The sequence below is a fragment of the Glandiceps talaboti genome, chromosome 1 (assembly GCF_964340395.1).
Source record: "Glandiceps talaboti chromosome 1, keGlaTala1.1, whole genome shotgun sequence".
Classification (NCBI taxonomy): domain Eukaryota; kingdom Metazoa; phylum Hemichordata; class Enteropneusta; family Spengelidae; genus Glandiceps; species Glandiceps talaboti.
Genome location: NC_135549.1, coordinates 2,090,001 through 2,110,000, shown reverse-complemented (window position 1 = coordinate 2,110,000; position 20,000 = coordinate 2,090,001). Strand labels below are relative to the sequence as shown.

Below are 20,000 nucleotides of genomic sequence, written 5' to 3'. Positions count from 1 at the left end.
TCTCTGTCTTCTGAAGGCGATCTAATCCTACGGCTATCTCTGAGTGACAATACTCTCTTTGGTGATACCTTTACAATGAAAACGTGATACTCATAATAATAATATTAGTATTACCCAAGGGGGTAATAGCAAAATTAATGATTGCTATGGCAACTATTTTTTTTAAAACCCCATCTTATCAAGATTCTCAACATAGTACATTTTGGAAATGAATTTTTCTCTGACGATGATGAATCGCCAGGGGTATGTAATACTTCTATGTAATGAGTCATCCTTGTTACTATTACATGTGGGGAGTTGAATAATCAATTGATACATCTATCATATCAACCTATCTCCACTGCAACAGATATCAAGTTACTGTGCAGTGACACTAATAACATTTGCTATTAATGTAGTATCAAATTTTGGGCATGTCGCTATACAAATTAACATGTCAACAATAACGGTGATGAAATTTGAAAAATCATTGATTTTCATTTGGTGCACTGAATTTGTGTTTTATAGTGCGAATTTCAGACATGGGCTGGCTTCAGTACAGTCAGATATCAGTGCTTTTGAAGTGTCAAGTCATTCACATATAGATGACCTCTATATATATGCAAATTTCAACAGACAGATATCTAGTAATGATTGAATTTTGTGACACTCATCTCTTGATCGATTTCTTTACATTTGATGGTCAGATGATGCTTCAATGATTTACATATTAGCTATACACATTTGATAACATACTAGTATTTCAATTAAAGAAATCTGATTTTTTCAAAAACTTTGTTGATAAATGTTTTAGATCTATAAACTGTCACATATTTTGACTTGATATTTTAATGACTAGTAGAAATTTGAAATGGCCTTTGATCTCATACAAGATACTCAGAACACTACTTTCAAGGAATCCTGTCATTGACAAAAATCACCAAATGGTACACAGCCATATGTTACATGTGTATATGTAAAGATTAACTGATGACACATTACAATTACATCTATGTGAGTATGACAGTTAAAATGACACACCCTACTATGTTTTCCCCTATGTTGATAACACCTGGTGAAATAAACAAAACAATGATTTTGATGAAATATGAAACATCCAATGAACATACAGCTGTAAACAGACTGGAACACAGACGAACAAAGACAGACAGAGACAAAGAGACACACTGCAGTATGAACAGGTGAGCAGATGAACAAGCACATGTACAGACAGACAGACAGACAGACAGACAGACAGACAGACAGACAGACAGACAGACAGACAAAAACATAAGAAACTGATAATACTAGCAAAGAAATTTAAAGTAGCACTTTACTGTCATATCAAAATCCTAAAAAGACAGCCACAGTATCAAACATATGGGAAAAAAATGTGACAAGTCTCTATTGAAGACATAGTTCCCACCACACACACACACACACACAAACACACACTCATCCAACTGGTGTGTTTTATGGCAAAGTGATTGTGCAAATGTGAATGGTGTCTCTAGATACAAAACTTCATAATTTATTGACCAAGTTGCTATTTGACCTTGGATATAGAGGTCAAAGTCAAAGGTCAGGGTATAAAAAGAAAGCTGACCTTTGGGTATGGACATGGAGTTTTCATGTGTACAACTTCTTGAGTTCATGTAGAAAGAAAACATTTCGGTCATTTGACCTTGAAAATGTTTGTCACTGTCATGGTCTCATTAGACGGCTCATCATTGATAATGTGAGGGTAGACACTTGAATGGTGTCCATATGTATCACACTATACAGGCAAAATGTGCTTTTCTTTTCACAAATATGGCCACCATTTTGCTATGCAGGGTCAAGGCAACAAAAGTAAGTGCCCTATAAATGCCTCACATAGTCAAACCCAAGCCATGATTAACACTGGAAACATTTGATTCAAAAACCTATGAAGATAACCCAAATTTGGATATTTTACCTTCAAGAAGACTTTCAAGGTTAAAGGATCAAGGTCCTAAAAGAAAGCTCATATTTGATAACATGGGTGTAGACACTTGAATGATAATATGGGTGTAGACACTTGAATGGAATAACTACGTATGACACATCCAAATTTATGATACAGTTTGTGAAATTTAATAACAAATATGGCTGCCATTCGGCTATTTTTGATTCAGTTGCAAAACAAAGTGATGTGCATATGTCTCATATAACCTTTGTGCCAGGTTTGGTTGAAATCAGTTGGTGCACGATAGAGATATGAGGGAGAATGCACATACAACAAATATGGCCACCATTCAGCATATTTGATTCAGTTGCAAAACAAAGTGACAGGCATAAGTCTAACATAGCATGTTACCTTTGTGCCAGGTTTGGTTGAAATCGGTTGGTGCATGATAGAGATATGAGGGTGAACACACAGATGGACAGAACCAAATACAATAGCCTCCTCTGGGCAGTGTCTATTGGGAATTTCAAAAGGACTGCAAAATATTTCTCAGTTGTTGTCAAACTTCCTTTGTACATCACAACACACCACACAACACCACATCAAACCACACAAAACATAAAAAAGAACAGCATACTAACATCTTCCTAAAATAGCTACACTAAATTCAAGAAGATATTGTGCCAAATAATGAAGCAACAAACCTATTTAGTATAAGTAAGAAAAATAGAAAATGATATTTTCTGCCAAACTTACCGCCCTCCTCCTATAGAATGGATTCACTGAGGCTCGTAGTCTCTGTATATTTCTAGAGTGATAGACACTTTGTGGTGTAAAGTAACGATCTGTTGACGAATAAAAAACACAAAATAAAAAAACATTCTCACACTAGTGTACAGATCACCAAAAGATAATGGTGATAATACAAACGATTACATAAGATGGTTACCATGGCAACTGTTACCCCTAGTATCAATAAGTGTTACCACTTTGTTCTAAATCTTCATGACACCTACATGATGAATATCATCATTTTCTTATATAATATAGTGTGTCGTCTACGCCAACTACTGACGCACAGTAATTTCTTGTTATGATGAACCAAAATTTGTTGTCTTCTCTATCTCTTACAATTGTGTTGAGGACAAGAAAACCCAATTTTTATCATTTTGACCCATAACACAAAAATTTTGTATTTAATTCCAGGATCTGTATCTTTATAAATATATTGAATGACCAGATAACTGGTCTTGATTGACAGAAAGAGAGGCACTTAGTTGAGCTGGATAGCTGCTTTGAAGGCATATCAACAGATCCAATTTTAACAACGCTATCTTCAAGCTTGTTCCAGTCTACATGTATGTCTATTATTGTTTGTGGGAAGAATGAGTTTTTCAAGATGTCTGTATTACAGTTTGGTATCTGGTAGCAATGAGAATTGTCTGTAGCATATTTTTCCATAGGATTTGTGCCAGTGAATCCCACAGTTTTATTGATCTCTTTGATCTCTGTGGTATGAGGGAGATGTCTATGTAAATATCCGATAACAGGCCATCAGCAAGCTTGTTTACAGTACATGTATAAGGGATACAATTGTTCTGATATATTTACTTACCTTTCCCAACTTTTACAATGCGTAAGTCTCTAAACCAGCTCATTTTTATGGTATTTCCAAGGATTGTTTTGCCATCAAATCTGTAACCAAATGATACACATTCCAATAATTACTAATTTTTTACATCACAATATGCATAAATGATGAAGAAATACAAAGTTGAAACTATAAATTGAGTCTGACAGTGTGAATAATAATACTATCATAAATATGATAAAAACCCTATCACATCTGTCTCAGATCAGACAAGGTAATTTACATAAATAGTGAGTTGATAAGCATTGAATATAACTATCCGTTGTGTTTTCAAGGTGACAGTAACGAACAATTAGATATTATTCCCCAATATTTTTCTTCGTTCCGCCAAGGAAAATACAAGTGACCTAAGGGGCCCTTGTCACTACGAGTCCTTAAGATGTGTAGTGACAACCCTTAGGTCATTTTCCGGCTAAATGAAGAAAAATATAGGGGAATAATATAATTATACCATCCCCAGTAATACAAAGAAATGGGGAAAGTAATGGTAATTTTGAGCATTTTTTCAAACATTGCATAAACATGGACACAGACACGTGTTCTCTTAACATAGATGCACGTTGTTGTGACGTGGAAAGACTCGAGTATACATTCAAATTTCAATATTTTTTGTTCAACTTGGCTTGTTAAGCATGGTATAAATCAACTTGTCAGTGCACATGTAGCTGTCAGTAATTGTACAGCAATGAATAAATGCAGTGAGGCACATTGTCACTGGGTTGTACCAAGTCTCCCGTTGTGGTGACTTGATTGTCAGTAATTGTACAGCAATGAATAAATGCAGTGAGGCACATTGTCACTGGGTTGTACCAAGTCTCCCGTTGTGGTGACTTGATTGTCAGTAATTGTACAGCAATGAATAAAGACACCGAGGCACATTGTCACTGGGTTGTACCAAGTCTCCCGTTGTGGTGACTTGATAGTCAGTAATTGTACAGCAATGAATAAAGGCACCGAGGCACATTGTCACTGGGTTGTACCATGTCTCAGGTTGTGGTGACAACTTGATGATCTTCACTATACAACTGCATACCTATCTCTTATTTTCACAAACATAATCGTATTCACACTAAAACCAGGTCACAATTGATTGGTTGTCAGTAGCAATGTAGTATTACAGCTATTATACCATGTACACAACAGTCCAAGATGAACAAAAGAAATATGGAATTTATACTTGGTCATTGTACGTCATGACAACGCACTTCTATGTCATGAGAACATGTGTCTACGTCACTGGTTCTGCTGTGTTCAAAATACGAGACAAAAGGTTCAATATTGCTACTTCTTTCCCGATATTTCTTTGATATTACTGGTGCTGGTATAATTATGTTATTCACCAATAGTTTTTTTCATTCAGGCAGAAAATAATCCCAACCTAAGGGTTTTGTCACTATTCATCTGATATTTCATCCATTATTCTTGATGCAAATATTTTTCTTCTACTTCTACTTCTATACTGTGTATTAAAACATCCGAAAGGATTATCATCACACAGGCGTACCGCTGGTGGCATCCTTTAGATCTCACCCGTGTTCAGGTGAGCACGATCTATGAGATCGGTGATATCAATGCTGGAGAGGGCAGATTTGAAACCGTCAACTGTCTTTGCTTTTTGAATGGATAATGGTAAGAGATTCCATTCTGGAATTGTCCGAGGAATAAGTGAATATTTATAACAGTTTTTTTAAGCGATGATCAATATGAAAGAAGAACCAGGTACATTTCCCCTAGTAGAACGTGATGATGATTCTGGTAGTTTATCATCTTGAAAAGCAATTAGATTATTTGTAGCTTTGTATAGGAAAGTTAGTCTGCTAAATGCCCTGTGATTTTCAAGGCATTGCCATTGAAGCTTCCGTAGCATATCGGATACACCGGCTTCCCTCTTATAGTTTCCGATGACATTTATTCATTAAATTATATTAAATTACTTGCGACCTAAGGGTTTTGTCACTACTCATCTAATGACCCATACTACAAGGCCCCTTAGGTCACTCATATTTTCCTTTTTATTGGGGGTTAAAATATCTAATGACAGATCTATAAACTAACTACATCAATTATAATATGATATCTACAGGAAGTAGGAACAAACTATTTACTAGTATTTACTAGTAATTCACTGAGAAAGATTTTCTGAGAAAATCTTATTATTTCCTACATGTAACTATTTTATTGACAATATCATTATTTCTGAGAAAATTACATTATTTTGTAGTTTCCTTGTTACAATGTAACATTGATATCATTTGTCTCCCTGTAGGAGGAAATGTTCAACTGAAATTGATAGTTAATGTTTTGATCTACAATAATGGATATATCAGGAAGAGATAACATCTTTCAGTTTTGAATGCACTATCAATTGTTTTAATCAGGGAAATAGGGTGAGTGAGGCTGTACAAAATCATCGAAACTTATAGAAAGTTTATTTTTACAATTAAAATCATGAAACCTGAAACAGGGAAATTGGGAGTGAGGTTGTACAAAATCATTGAAACTTATAGAAAGTTTATTTTTACAATCAAAATCCTGAAACCTGAAACAAAATGTTGTCTGGCTTGACAAAATCTTACCAACAGAGAAATTGTAGCAATGTTATTAAGATTTTTGTTGAGCCAGACAAAAAAGTAGCACTGTTGGTAAGATTTTTGTTAGATTTTTGTTGAGCCAGCCATAAAATGTAGTAACTGTTTCTAAGATTTTTGTCAAGCCAGCCATCAAATATAGCACTGTTTGTAAGATTTTTGTCGAGCCAGCCATAAAATGTAGCACTGTTGGTAAGATTTTTGTCGAGCTAGACATAAAAAGTAGCACTGTTGGTAAGATTTTTGTTAGATTTTTGATGAGCCAGTCATCAAATGTAGCACTGTTGGTAAGATTTTTGTCGAGCCAGACATAAAATGTAGTCACTGTTTGTAAGATTTTTGTCGAGCCAGCCATAAAATGTAGTCACTGTTTGTAAGATTTTTGTCGAGCCAGCCATAAAATGTAGTCACTGTTTGTAAGATTTTTTGTTGTGCCATACAACATTTTGTTTCAGGTCTCAGGACTTTAATTGTACATGTACTTATCTACTCCTATGCACAGGTTTGACCTATAAAGATAACGACAAGAAAGAAAACAAGATAGATGGCATCTTCCAAATATCTTGCTCTACACTAGCGTTTAGTGCCTTCTATATAGGGGAGACCAACAGGCCTCTATATAGTGTGGTTTGAGGAACATAAGAAGAAAGACCAATCAGCTATTCGCCAACACATTACATAAAGTGGCCATCAACCTCCAGAATCAAAATCAGTCAAGACCATCGACAGGAAACAAAACATGGATAAAAGAAGACTATTGGATGCCATGTACATCAAAGTCAACAATCCATCACTTAATGCCAATGTAGGAAAATATGACAACAAATTTTTTTGAATAATTTTCAATTCAAGAATTAATCAATTCCAGAAATTAATCTTATGAAACTAAAAATACTATCTTTCTCAGAATTCTGATGACTGAGAACAGAGTTATAAGAAATGAATCAAAATATTTTAAGTACCAGTAATGGGCTTGTTTTTCTAGGAAATTTACCAGTTGTTATTTCAAAAACAAAGGTCAGCCATTTTGGATTTTGAAAAAATACTGTTATTTTACATACTTTTATTCTCAACTGAAAATTCTCTTAAATTCCAATGACATTTTTATAAAAGAAAGGTTATATTCTGTCTCATGCTATCAAGCTCTGACAAAGTATTGAATGTTTTTTTTAGTTTGTTACAAGAAGTACTTGTCAGACCCGTGAAGACATTGCAATGTAAAAGACACCCAAACTACCGGCTTCCTGTGCCATACCAGCTCAAGACAAGCATTCAGGAGGTCATGGGTTCAAATCCCATGGGAACCAGAAGATTTTCTGTGACTGACTGGCCCAAATCCATGGTGAGCATTCTACAGACTCAATGGGTAGGCTGCATCACTCCTCTACTGTATCTTACTCAGACTCAATGGGTAGGTTGCACCACTCCTCTACTGTATCTCACACAGACTCAATGGGTAGGTTGCATCACTCCTCTACTGTATCTTACTCAGACTCAATGGGTAGGCTGCATCACTCCTCTACTGTATCTTACTCAGACTCAATGGGTAGGCTGCATCACTCCTCTAATGTATCTCACACAGACTCAATGGGTAGGTTGCATCACTCCTCTACTGTATCTCACTCAGACTCAATGGGTAGGCTGCATCACTCCTCTACTGTATCTCACTCAGACTCAATGGGTAGGCTGCATCACTCCTCTACTGTATCTTACTCAGACTCAATGGGTAGGCTGCATCACTCCTCTACTGTATCTCACACAGACTCAATGGGTAGGCTGCATCACTCCTCTACTGTATCTCACTCAGACTCAATAGGTAGGCTGCATCACTCCTCTACTGTATCTCACTCAGACTCAATGGGTAGGCTGCATCACTCCTCTAATGTATCTCACTCAGACTCAATGGGTAGGCTGCATCACTCCTCTACTGTATCTCACACAGACTCAATGGGTAGGCTGCATCACTCCTCTACTGTATCTCACTCAGACTCAATGGGTAGGTTGCATCACTCCTCTACTGTATCTCACATAGACTCAATGGGTAGGCTGCATCACTCCTCTACTGTATCTTACTCAGACTCAATGGGTAGGCTGCATCACTCCTCTACTGTATCTTACTCAGACTCAATGGGTAGGCTGCATCACTCCTCTACTGTATCTTACTCAGACTCAATAGGTAGGCTGCATCACTTCTCTACTGTATCTCACACAGACTCAATGGGTAGGTTGCATCACTCCTCTACTGTATCTCACTCAGACTCAATGGGTAGACTGCATCACTCCTCTACTGTATCTCACACAGACTCAATGGGTAGGCTGCATCACTCCTCTACTGTATCTCATACAGACTCAATGGGTAGGCTGCATCACTCCTCTACTGTATCTCACTCAGACTCAATGGGTAGGTTGCATCACTCCTCTACTGTATCTCACTCAGACTCAATGGGTAGGCTGCATCTCTCCTCTACTGTATCTCACTCAAAACTTAATACACAGTCATGTAACCTTATTTTGTGGGATTTTTTTTTGTTTTAGCACCAAATACTTATTGCAGAAAATCCAATGAAGAAATGCAGTTTTCTTGATGGATGCAAAAAAGATTCTATTCTATTCTATTCAAGTGAGGAGTAATGACTTGAATAATCGGGGACGATTATCCACTTGGAGCCAGCATGTGTTATACAAACTTTTAAACACAAACATTTTCACTCTCAAACAGTTCTTGCAAAACTACTGACATACACGTACATGTATATTTTGAAAAATGTCTTAAAGAAAACTGAAAACAAATGTTTAAAATTACCTGTTGTACACATCTCTGGCAATCTCTTTGGTTTTGAATCTGAGGGCAACATACAGCTTACTGTGTTCAATATTGGTTTTACAGAAATCATATGTAACATGGCTATTAGTTTCCTTCATAAAGAAATTTCTGTATGGGAAAGAATAAAAGATAGATGTCAGAAGTCAAAAAAGGCAAAAATATGCATACATACATACATACATACATACATACATACATACATACATACATACATACATACATACATACATACATACATACATACATACATACATACATACATACATACATACATACATACATACATACATACATACATACATACATACATACATACATACATACATACATACATACACGCATGCATCCTTCCATCCATCCATCCATCCATCCATCCATCCATCCATACATACCTACCTACCTACCTACCTACCTACCTACCTACCTACATACATACATACATACATACATACATACATACATACATACATACAGACATACAGTGACACACATGGGTACTCATCATACATTCACACCTGATAGAGCCATAGAGTTATCCTAACCTAATACAACAACACCATGCTGAAACTGTTATCTACTATTTAAATTTAAAACCAACTGTCAACACTATGAATACTATATGTCAACACAATGTTAAACACACACTATGATGAAATAAACAAACACTTTGGAATGGTTTAAAATCAGAGCATTTTACACCATAGAGCCAAGACATCTCAAAGTATGTGACATACCAGAGTCATTGGTGAAAGATTTCTTCTGAGGAAGCCATGAAAGTTGAGAACAGTTTTAGGACCTGCGCCATACATGAGATATTATATCTCCAGCACTACTTATGACAGTTTAGTGGTGTGTATGTTATCTACTCATGTGGTGTGGTGTACTTTGACCACTGCAAGGTGACCCCAGTGAAATGTTGTGTCAAGGCTAAATGAGAACCTGTCTGTGCTGACACTGGGTGGGTGTACATGTATGTAGTCCTCGAAAGTCCACACATACGTTAATATCTATCTACAGTAGTTTTTTTTACATCAAAATACTATCACTTAGACAAGGATTCACACGTTGAATTTATTCCAAAAAACTATTTGGCACTGAATATGTCTTCTTTATTTGCAGTTTTTGGATTTTAGAAATATTTTATCCCTGTTTGAAATAACTATACTGCCTATACATGTACATGTGTATACATGAAATATTGAGTACAGATGGCAAGACTGATTTTAAACTTTGGACAATTTCACAACGACTCTACATAAACTTTTTGCTGTTTAGTACTTGAAGTAACTTTACAGTGACTGTTAACAGTGTTTGGGCTGGAAGGTAACTACGGCAAAAATAAAAAAAAATTGTTTTATTTCCGATAATATGACTTCTGAAAATAGGGTAAGTTGTGATTCTATTTTATTTTACACTTTATTTTCTTAAAAGTACTTCGACCCAAAGACAAGACACTCAGTGGTCACAACACTTACATTACAGATGATGAGGTGTAAAAGGAGTAAATTAAATGAAGACAATTCTGAGATTTAGAAGTAGACAAACACAATATGCAGACTGTGCTGTTATAGGTTGAAATGACATCATTTTTCTCTAGAACGCGATTAAAAGAGTATCCAAAGATAATGTGTGAATCTGGCAAGAAAATCTATAGGGATATAGAAGAAAATTGTCATAATTTACATTTTTTGCATGAAAAAAAAAAAAAAAAAAACGTTAGCGGGTTGGTGGCTTTTAACTATGGTCGGCCTATTTTTTGTTTTGTTCTTTCCAAACTTATTGTAATACCAGTTCAATTTTTTTTACCAGATTTCCCTCAGAATTTTAAAATCTTCACAAAGTCATGTGGGACCTGTGGGAATCTTAGTCATTTCCTCTCTACTTAGAATTCTTGGCGTTTTACGATGTTTACAATTTAACACTTGTTGTTTGAACATTGTAATAATAACTGTAGTTTTCTATTAAATACAAAAATACACTTAATGTCTTATGGGCTATTATAGCCTTTGATGTTATCATTCTTATACCAGTTTTGTTCCATTTATATATAAATGTCCAAGCTATGATCCTGCAAGTAAGCCAGACTTATGAAAATGGACATGATGATGAAGAATACTAAAATGAGTGATTCTTTTCAACTACTCAAATTTTGGAGTTTGAATTTGGTTTCAAAAGGTCATATCAAGTTGAACTCTCCACACCCACTCATCCCCCACATTTGAATATTTATGTTGACCCTACAACTAAACTTTACACAACATATCAACAGCTGACAACAACTACTGGTATTTCACACAATAAGCAAGTTATAACATGTCTTGTTTATCACTATCATTCATTTATTTCTTTTTTGACATTACATATAATATATTTAAGTTCAGTCATCCAAGACAAAAAATTAGTTTGTTGCAGAATAGAAATTCTACAGATTGCATTTTTAAAAATTCAAATATTTTTATTATAGAGGGATTCAAAGAGTTTTTACAATTTTGTACACAGCAATGATATTTTATTTTACATACTAGAATACAGATTATGATAGGTCAGTTCTGTCACATTTCTTATAAAAAATTATGTTTTTTGCTTGATTTGTTAAAAAAATACAGCTATACAGATCAATCCTACATCACGTCACATTTCTTGTGAAAATTTGTTCAATTTTGTGACAGGATACAACTTAAGACAACCCAACAAACTGTTCAAAGCAATTTTGTCCCCCAAAATTATCCATATCACTGTATTGACATGTGAGATTCTAACTACGGCACCACCCAAAACAGGTAAAAACACTGAAATGAAAGTGTACTTTCTATACTACATGTAGACTGTGTGTAGTATAAATTTAAAGTGTGCCTATCATGTGATGATCAGATCAAGTAACCACATTGAAATGTGTTATTTGACTAGTGGAAATGTGAATTACTTCTAAAAGATGTGTATCATGATAACAATGAAGACACCTAGTACCTTAGAATGTTTTGATATAAATATACTCTAAAATTAGCATGTTCTGTGTGTAATGAAAGTGAATGCCATCTGGGTACATGTACATGTACATGTATGTATGCTTGTTGGTAGTTTTGAGCTCAGTGTATAAATAGCCTTCAGACAGATTGCATGGGTACCTATAACTCTTTTGACCAAATACTAAAATACTTCAAAGAGTGTGAGTATTATCCTACCAGGCCTTATGAGGAGAGAAACTACTATATCCAGATGGAATAATCAATCAATTGAAAATCAAATCAAAATTGGTTTCCCTGTCCCAACATGCAAAAATAGCACCAATGGTGTTGTGGCAGTTTTTAAAAATGTTTACCCACATGCTGATCCATGCTAGGTATACATGTAGGTGTTCATTTGCTGAATAACTATCCAGTTGCCCATCCAACCCTGCGGTTATCTTTTCAACATACGTGATCATTTGGCTGGTGCTATGTCATGTTGCTACACATATCTGCATACATTTTTTGAATGTTCATTCACTTGTCTATGAATCCCAGATGCATCTCTGCGATATACATCATCATTTGACTGTTGCTATGGGTGTGGTCTTGTCACTAGGCATATTTACATACTTTTTTTGGATGTTTGTTCACTTGTCTATTAACCTGTTATCTTTGCAATATAAGCGATCATTCGACTGTTGCTATGGGTGTGGTCTTGTTGCTAGGTATATTTGCATACAGTTTTTGAATGTTTGTTCACTTGTCTATGAATCCCTGTTATTATCTTTGTGAAATACACAATCACTTGGTTGTTGCTATGGGCGTGGTCATGCTTGCTAGGTATATTTGCATATATTTTTTGAATGTTTACTCACCTGCCTACCAGATGCTGGTGTTATTTTAGCAAAATATACTGGCATTTGATTGTTGCTAAAGGCATGGTCATGGTTGCTAAGGCCAATTGTGTCAAAATGTTTTGAACAAAATCTACAGAATGAAACTTCCAGAAACATCTCACCAAATTCCAGTCTCAATGACCAAGTTACTTTTTGAGATATAAGTTTTTGACCAAAATTCACATTTTTAAACCTAATTTGCATACCACTGATGAAATTATCCCGTCATGAAAATCATAATCTACAGACATGTAAGAATGTTCCCAACAAATTTCAGACCAATCTGCCCTGTAGTTTTTGTGTTTAAGTTTTTTGACCAAAACTGGCATGTTTGACCCAAATCACATACCTGTGATGGAATCATTTTGCTTTGAACAATTTCCCAACTAGACACCAAAAGTAATGTCCTTACCAAGTACCAAGGCAATTGGTCTGGCAGTTTTTGAGTTTAAGTCTTACACACACACACACACACACACACACACACACACACACACACACACACACACACACACACACACACACACACACACACACACACACACATACACACACACACACACACACACACACACACACACAGACTGACAGACATACAGATGGACAAACATCGCTCAGTGCCTATAGCACTACTGAATGTTATCAGTTCAGTTTTTCTAATAAAACTGGTTTTGAAATGATTTGGTTGAATCGATTTGATTTAAGTAAATCAGTTTGAAACTGACATAATGACATAACAATAAAAGTGAATCTATTCAAATCCATTGCTTCATTTCTTGTGGGGGACAGAAACCAATTTTGAACCAATTTATCTGAATTGATTCAGTTTGAATTGGTTTTGAATTGGTTTGGGACAGGGCTTATGGCTCATGGCTCATAATACATGCTAATAGAGTAATCAAGGAAAGTGTATCAATCACTGAAATGTACTCTCTAGTATATGAAATTGAAGATGAGCAACACTTTATCTTAAACTGTAAAATGTTCACGGATGAAAGAAAATCAATATTAGCACACTTTAAAATATGGCCCCCAGATTTGTCAGACACAGAAAAATTCCTTAATATAATGAACAGTAAAAATGAGAATATAATTAAAGAAGTGGCTATATACACATACACATGCTTCAAACTTAGAGAGCGGTACACTGTCAGCTGCCTCGAAAAAATAGATACATAAATATTTTAAACATGAGTCGTTTTTGACACCTGCTAAGGTGTATTTTCTTTGTTTTTCTCTGTATTGTTATTGTAAGGTTATTTTCCTTCTTTATTGTGAATACGTCTGATGTCCAGATTTGGATAAAGGTACAAAAAAGAATTATTATTATTATAAAATGAAAGTCAAAATGGTAAAAATAGTTTTCTTGGGAGTCACAAGAGGTATAGTAATACAGTTATGAGATAGGTGAAATCAACATTTGAGTGCATCACATATGGCATGTCTATTTGGCTTAGAGGGCTCATTACAACATCATCTGTTAGATTTTCATTGATGTTAACTTTAGAACAAAAAACAGGATTCACATTTAAAGCCTTTATAATGAAAACACTCATAATTTAGTTTGGAAGTAAGTTTCTGTTAATTATCCTCAAGTATCAGCTATAAATTTCTGCTATATTTTGACCACTGGAAAAATACATCAAAACTTTACTGAAAACAGTTTCAATCCTTCTGATTGGCTTAATTTTCTGTTTACCAATCGACTAATGATACTTTGTACTCTAGCATTATGTTTGCCATAAACTGTAGAACTACTACTTTTTGTCAACAAATCATTTATAGACTTGAGATTTGCTGATAAGTTTTGATCAATAAACCAAACATAAAGAACTGGTATCAAAAACAGGTTAGGGTTGTCTGGTAATAATTACTATGTTCAGACTACAACTGTGGGTTTTACTTTGAGGCAGCATAAAGTAGTAAAACTAATAAGCTGGATTTGGGACTCCATTCACACTGAATTTTTGTACCTAACACAGATCACATATCAAAGTCATCCGATATTAGCATAGCCTTCATTTGTTCCAATCATTTAGCAGCAACCCTGAACTTTAACCCTGGAACCCTCTTTAAATACACTTATGTAATCAAATGGAATGTTGTGTCAGACACAAAAGATAAGTCAACTCTAAACCCCCACTGTACCTGACCAAATTTAACCCGACTCAAAGAGTCGACATTAACTGTTCATATTTGGGTTTTTTATGTTAAGTAAAACTAGTCAACTGTGAGTCAACTCAACTGGCTAAGTGACACTGAGAACACCCTAAATGTCACTCAACTAGCTAAGTCAGAACCCCCTAAATGTCACTGCTTTGTAGCCACTCATCTTCAGTCTTACCTTGGCTCGGTGATATTTAACAGTCACACTACATATGAAATAACTCGGTGATATTAAACAGTCACACTACATATGAAATATACCTAATTTGGTTTTCAGAAGAGGACAACATATTTCTGTCACTCACAGAGCAGTAGGTAAGTACAAATAACTCATAACTGAATAATACTGGTATGGTATCGGAAGTAATGATATATTATTCCACAATATATTTCTTGGGAAAATATGAGTGATCTGAAAAGGCCTAGTCACTATGAGTTGCTAGACTTACAATGTATTAGCCCAGTCTCAGAGACTTGTTATAATTATATAATATTATTAAATAATAATAATTTTAATAATAATAGTTTATTTGAATATTAACCACCCTAAGTAGCTCAGTTTGTCATGCTGAGTTAGAAAAAGGGGGTCATTTTATGAACATCCATTGCCATGATAACCAAAATCACCGAAGTGAGACTTGAGATGACCTGACAGGTTGAGTTATAACTTTCCTTCTTTCAGTTATATGGTACTGTACATTTAAATAATCTATCCAGATGGCAATATGAGGGCTTGAACCCTGCAAGCTATGATATTCTACAGGCATACAGTGTATCTCATCAACCATAAAGCTATCGACAACTCAAAACCTTGACAAAAAAACTCAATTCTTCTATCCAAAAAGGTCTAAGGAAATACATGTAAAATACCACAAAAAATAGTGCTAATGGTGTTGCAGCACAACTGTATTTGGCCCATAGCAACAGCCAATAAAAAAAAAACGGAAAAAAAACACTGCAAAACAACGACAACAACAACAACCAAAAAACAAAAGGAAAATCAAAACAAAATAAAACATTTAAAAATTAAAAAATAAACAGAACCACTCAGTCAAGTCAAAAGAGTCAGAAGAGACTGAGAAAATACAGTACTAATTTAATACAGTTACCATACAACGTACACAAGGGGAATGGATTTATGTTTATTGTTTTCTTTTGTTTTAAAATATTATTAGGTCATATCAGGGGAAGAAAACTGTTTATCATTCCATGTGTTGCCAATGCTTCAGTAAAACTAACAACTATGACATCACTCAATGATCTGTCACTACATCATTTCAACTAACAGATTTGCCCCTCAATGATCTGTCACTACATCATTTCAACTATTAAACAGATGTGCCCCTCAATGATGTCACTACATCATTTCAACTAACAGATGTGCCCCTCAATGATCTGTCACTACATCATTTCAACTATTAAACAGATGTGCCCCTCAATGATGTCACTACATCATTTCAACTAAAAGATGTGCCCCTCAATGATCTGTCACTACATCATTTCAACTAACAGATGTGCCCCTCCCCTTCCCCTGCTTACAAGTTACATACACCCATCAGATTGAATTTTACCGAAACATTGCGAAAGCCTTCAAGCTACAAAATAGTCAAGTGCTATCTGTGACACTGAATCTCACGATCTTTCTTTACGTCTAACTCAATGAGAACGTGAAATGAAAACAGAAATTCTACTAAAGCCATCCACACAGTCATTAACATCATGTCTTCATTAAGGCCTTAATTATTCAATCACAGAATTCTACCCAATAATCTAAGTTAGTGTTTATTGGGGGCAGTTACATAATGTCCAAAAATGGTATATTGTCAGCTCAGGATCCTACTTATACAATACAATATTCTAACAGTTGGGGGTTTACACTGTATTCAATTTGCATGAATTACCTTTGGTTCATTGATTTCTCATTGAGCTACATGTACATGTAGACAGGGTGTAGTGACGATTCTATACCATATGGCATAGGTAGACCTAAACTAGTTACAAACTAGAAGAAGACCACAGCTGGCACAACATATTGGTAGCTTTGATGAGTTTAGCCTGTGGGTCCTACAACTTACAATCTAAACCCTGAGGCAGCAAAGTGCTAATAACTTATGATGAGTATACATGTAGTTCAACACATTATAATGTAACATTTTAGAGCAATAAACATGTCTCATTGGGTGGAGGGTCTATGCTACAATTAATATGGTTGGTGTTTGGACTTACTTAGATAAAATTGACACACAATGGAGAAATGTACAGAAGATCACAATCTGCAACACCAGGTATTGAAATTTACCTTTTCAGTATTAGTGCTCAGTTTATATATACTATATATGTAGACTACCAGTTTTAGACTATAAATGTTACATTCATTTGTCTACCATTCACTTTGTCTTCATGTCTACATTTCATCTTGTTCAAATTTTTGAACTACATGTACAACAAGTTTCTGCAGCAAGTTCTCTGCAAAATAGAATTTGATGAATCCAATTGACTAATTCATAATTTTTCAATCTACAGCTTCATCCACAGTTTGTAAATGATAAATGGTCCGCATGAACCATTGCAAAATGACTTTTGCTGTCCAAAATCAAAATTCTGTGGTCTTTGGACTTAAACCCCGGCATTACAGTACAGTTCCATAATGATCATAATATCATACCTCTTTAGAACCAACTGTTTAGCTCTATCACATGACTGCTTTAGCTCTATCACTTGACTGCTTTAGCTCTATCACATGACTGCTTTAGCTCTATCACATGACTGCTTTAGCTCTATCACATGACTGTTTAGCTCTATCACTTGACTGCTTTAGCTCTATCACATGACTGCTTTAGCTCTATCACATGACTGCTTTAGCTCTATCACTTGACTGCTTTAGCTCTATCACTTGACTGCTTTAGCTCTATCACATGACTGTTTAGCTCTATCACATGACTGTTTAGCTCTATCACATGACTGCTTTAGCTCTATCACATGACTGTTTAGCTCTATCACTTGACTGCTTTAGCTCTATCACTAGACTGTTTAGCTCTATCACATGACTGCTTTAGCTCTATCACTAGACTGTTTAGCTCTATCACTTGACTGCTTTAGCTCTATCACTTGACTGCTTTAGCTCTATCACATGACTGCTTTAGCTCTATCACATGACTGTTTAGCTCTATCACATGACTGTTTAGCTCGATCACATGAATGTTTAGCTCTATCACATGACTGTTTAGCTCAATCACATGACTTTAGCTCAATCACATGACTGTTTAGCTCTATCACATGACTGTTTAGCTCAATCACATGACTTTAGCTCAATCACATGACTGTTTAGCTCAATCACATGATTGTAGCTCTATCACATGAGTTTTATATCACTACCCAAGGCACTGGCCTATTATGGTACAACCCCATCATACCTCAAACACACCCTGGGAATCGTACAATTCTTGGTGCACTCATTATACAGGTTTTATGTCCTATTTCCATGTAGGTACCCATTTACAAATCTGTGTAAAGCATTGTTTTAGGCTAGGGCTCATTGTGTCAAAATGTTTTCAACAATAACTGCAGAATAATACCTCCAGAAACATCCCCGCCAAGTTTCAACCCATTCACCAAGTAGTTTCAAGATATAAGTTTTTGAACAAATTGAGATTTTTGGATCTAATTTGCACATTGCTGATGGGATCATCACATATGAATACATGCTTCATCCATACATATTACATCCCCAGATGCATCCCCATTAAATTTCAAATCTGCTCAATAGTTTTGGAACTATATACTTTTCACAAAAAAGGCACATTTTTAGACCTAATTTACATATCGCTGATTGGATCATCATGCCATGAACATTTCCAAGTCTAAACACCCCTAAGAACCAAATTTCAGCCTAATCTGCTCAATAATTTTGGAATCATAGATTTTTGACCAAAAAGACAAATCTGTTAGCCCTAATTTGCATATCACTGATGGGATCATCATGTCATGAACACTTCTTAATCTAAACACCTCTAAAAATGTTCTACCCAAATTTCAGATCGATCTGCTCAGTAGTTTTGGAGATAAGTTTTTTAAAAATGAAAAATCATATTTTGTTACCCAAATCACACCATACAGTGGTACGGTGGTAAGATCACTTTGATTTGAACAATTTCCCAACTAGAAACCCAAGGTAATACACCCACCAAATATCATGGCAATCGGTCCAGTGGTTTATGACTATATGTTGTTTACACAGACACAGACACAAAGACACACACACATAGACAGACACACACAAACAAACAAACAGGCAGACACTTTGCCATGCCTATAGCACTACTGAACCTAATATCAGTTCAGTTGTGCTAAAAATGAAAGCCATCGATAAATTATGGATTTTGAATTACTTGATACACATGTACATGATAATTTATATATAAATATGATAAATAGCACTTATGATTTCAAAGACATTCTCACTGGGGGTGTATAGTCAGTGGGTGGCTAAATGGCATCAAGAAAGTTGTAAATGGCAACAGTAGATATCGCCACCCCCATACCCTACCCATATATCAATTGTAACGTTCACTGATTATTTGGGCCATACATATTTATTCTCTCCTTTGTTGATATGCCATTTGCATTTGTTTTCTTCGGCTCTAGTACAAAGGAAAACAATATCGGTAAAAACGATGACCAATGTACATGTACGATATCTTGCTAGCTGACAGAGTAAAATCGGAACTCGATTCTGTGGCCTTTCAAATTTCTCTGAGAAGCACGACTGCTGTGGCTGTATGTAAGGCCTGCACACACACACACACACACACACACACACACACACACAGTTCCTCTACTTTAGAATCAAGTGTTGCATTTTCATATAATTTGAAAGCTAGACTAGATAAATGTTATTGTTAGTTTGTTCCGCGTACAAGATCCACTTCTGACTTCTAGTTTCTCTTCGACCTACATCGCCGTTTGGCGTTACGTACGTATGAATCTATAATTGCAAAGAGCACTTATACATGTACAAAAGT

At 35.4% G+C, this 20,000-nt stretch overlaps 1 protein-coding gene across 1 annotated transcript in view; it reads right to left on the bottom strand.

Annotated features, from left to right (window-relative positions):
• Positions 1 to 20,000, bottom strand: part of LOC144443161 (uncharacterized) — a 26,913-nt gene that overhangs the window by 6,560 nt on the left and 353 nt on the right. Inside the window, exons 2-5 of the mRNA XM_078132530.1 lie at positions 8,949 to 9,077; positions 3,522 to 3,601; positions 2,663 to 2,751; positions 1 to 68 (exon numbers count right to left, since the gene is read on the bottom strand). The exon at positions 1 to 68 is cut by the window's left edge and continues 88 nt beyond it. Of these exons, the coding sequence (XP_077988656.1) occupies positions 1 to 68; positions 2,663 to 2,751; positions 3,522 to 3,601; positions 8,949 to 9,077 (366 nt within the window). The remainder of the gene's footprint in view (positions 69 to 2,662; positions 2,752 to 3,521; positions 3,602 to 8,948; positions 9,078 to 20,000) is intronic.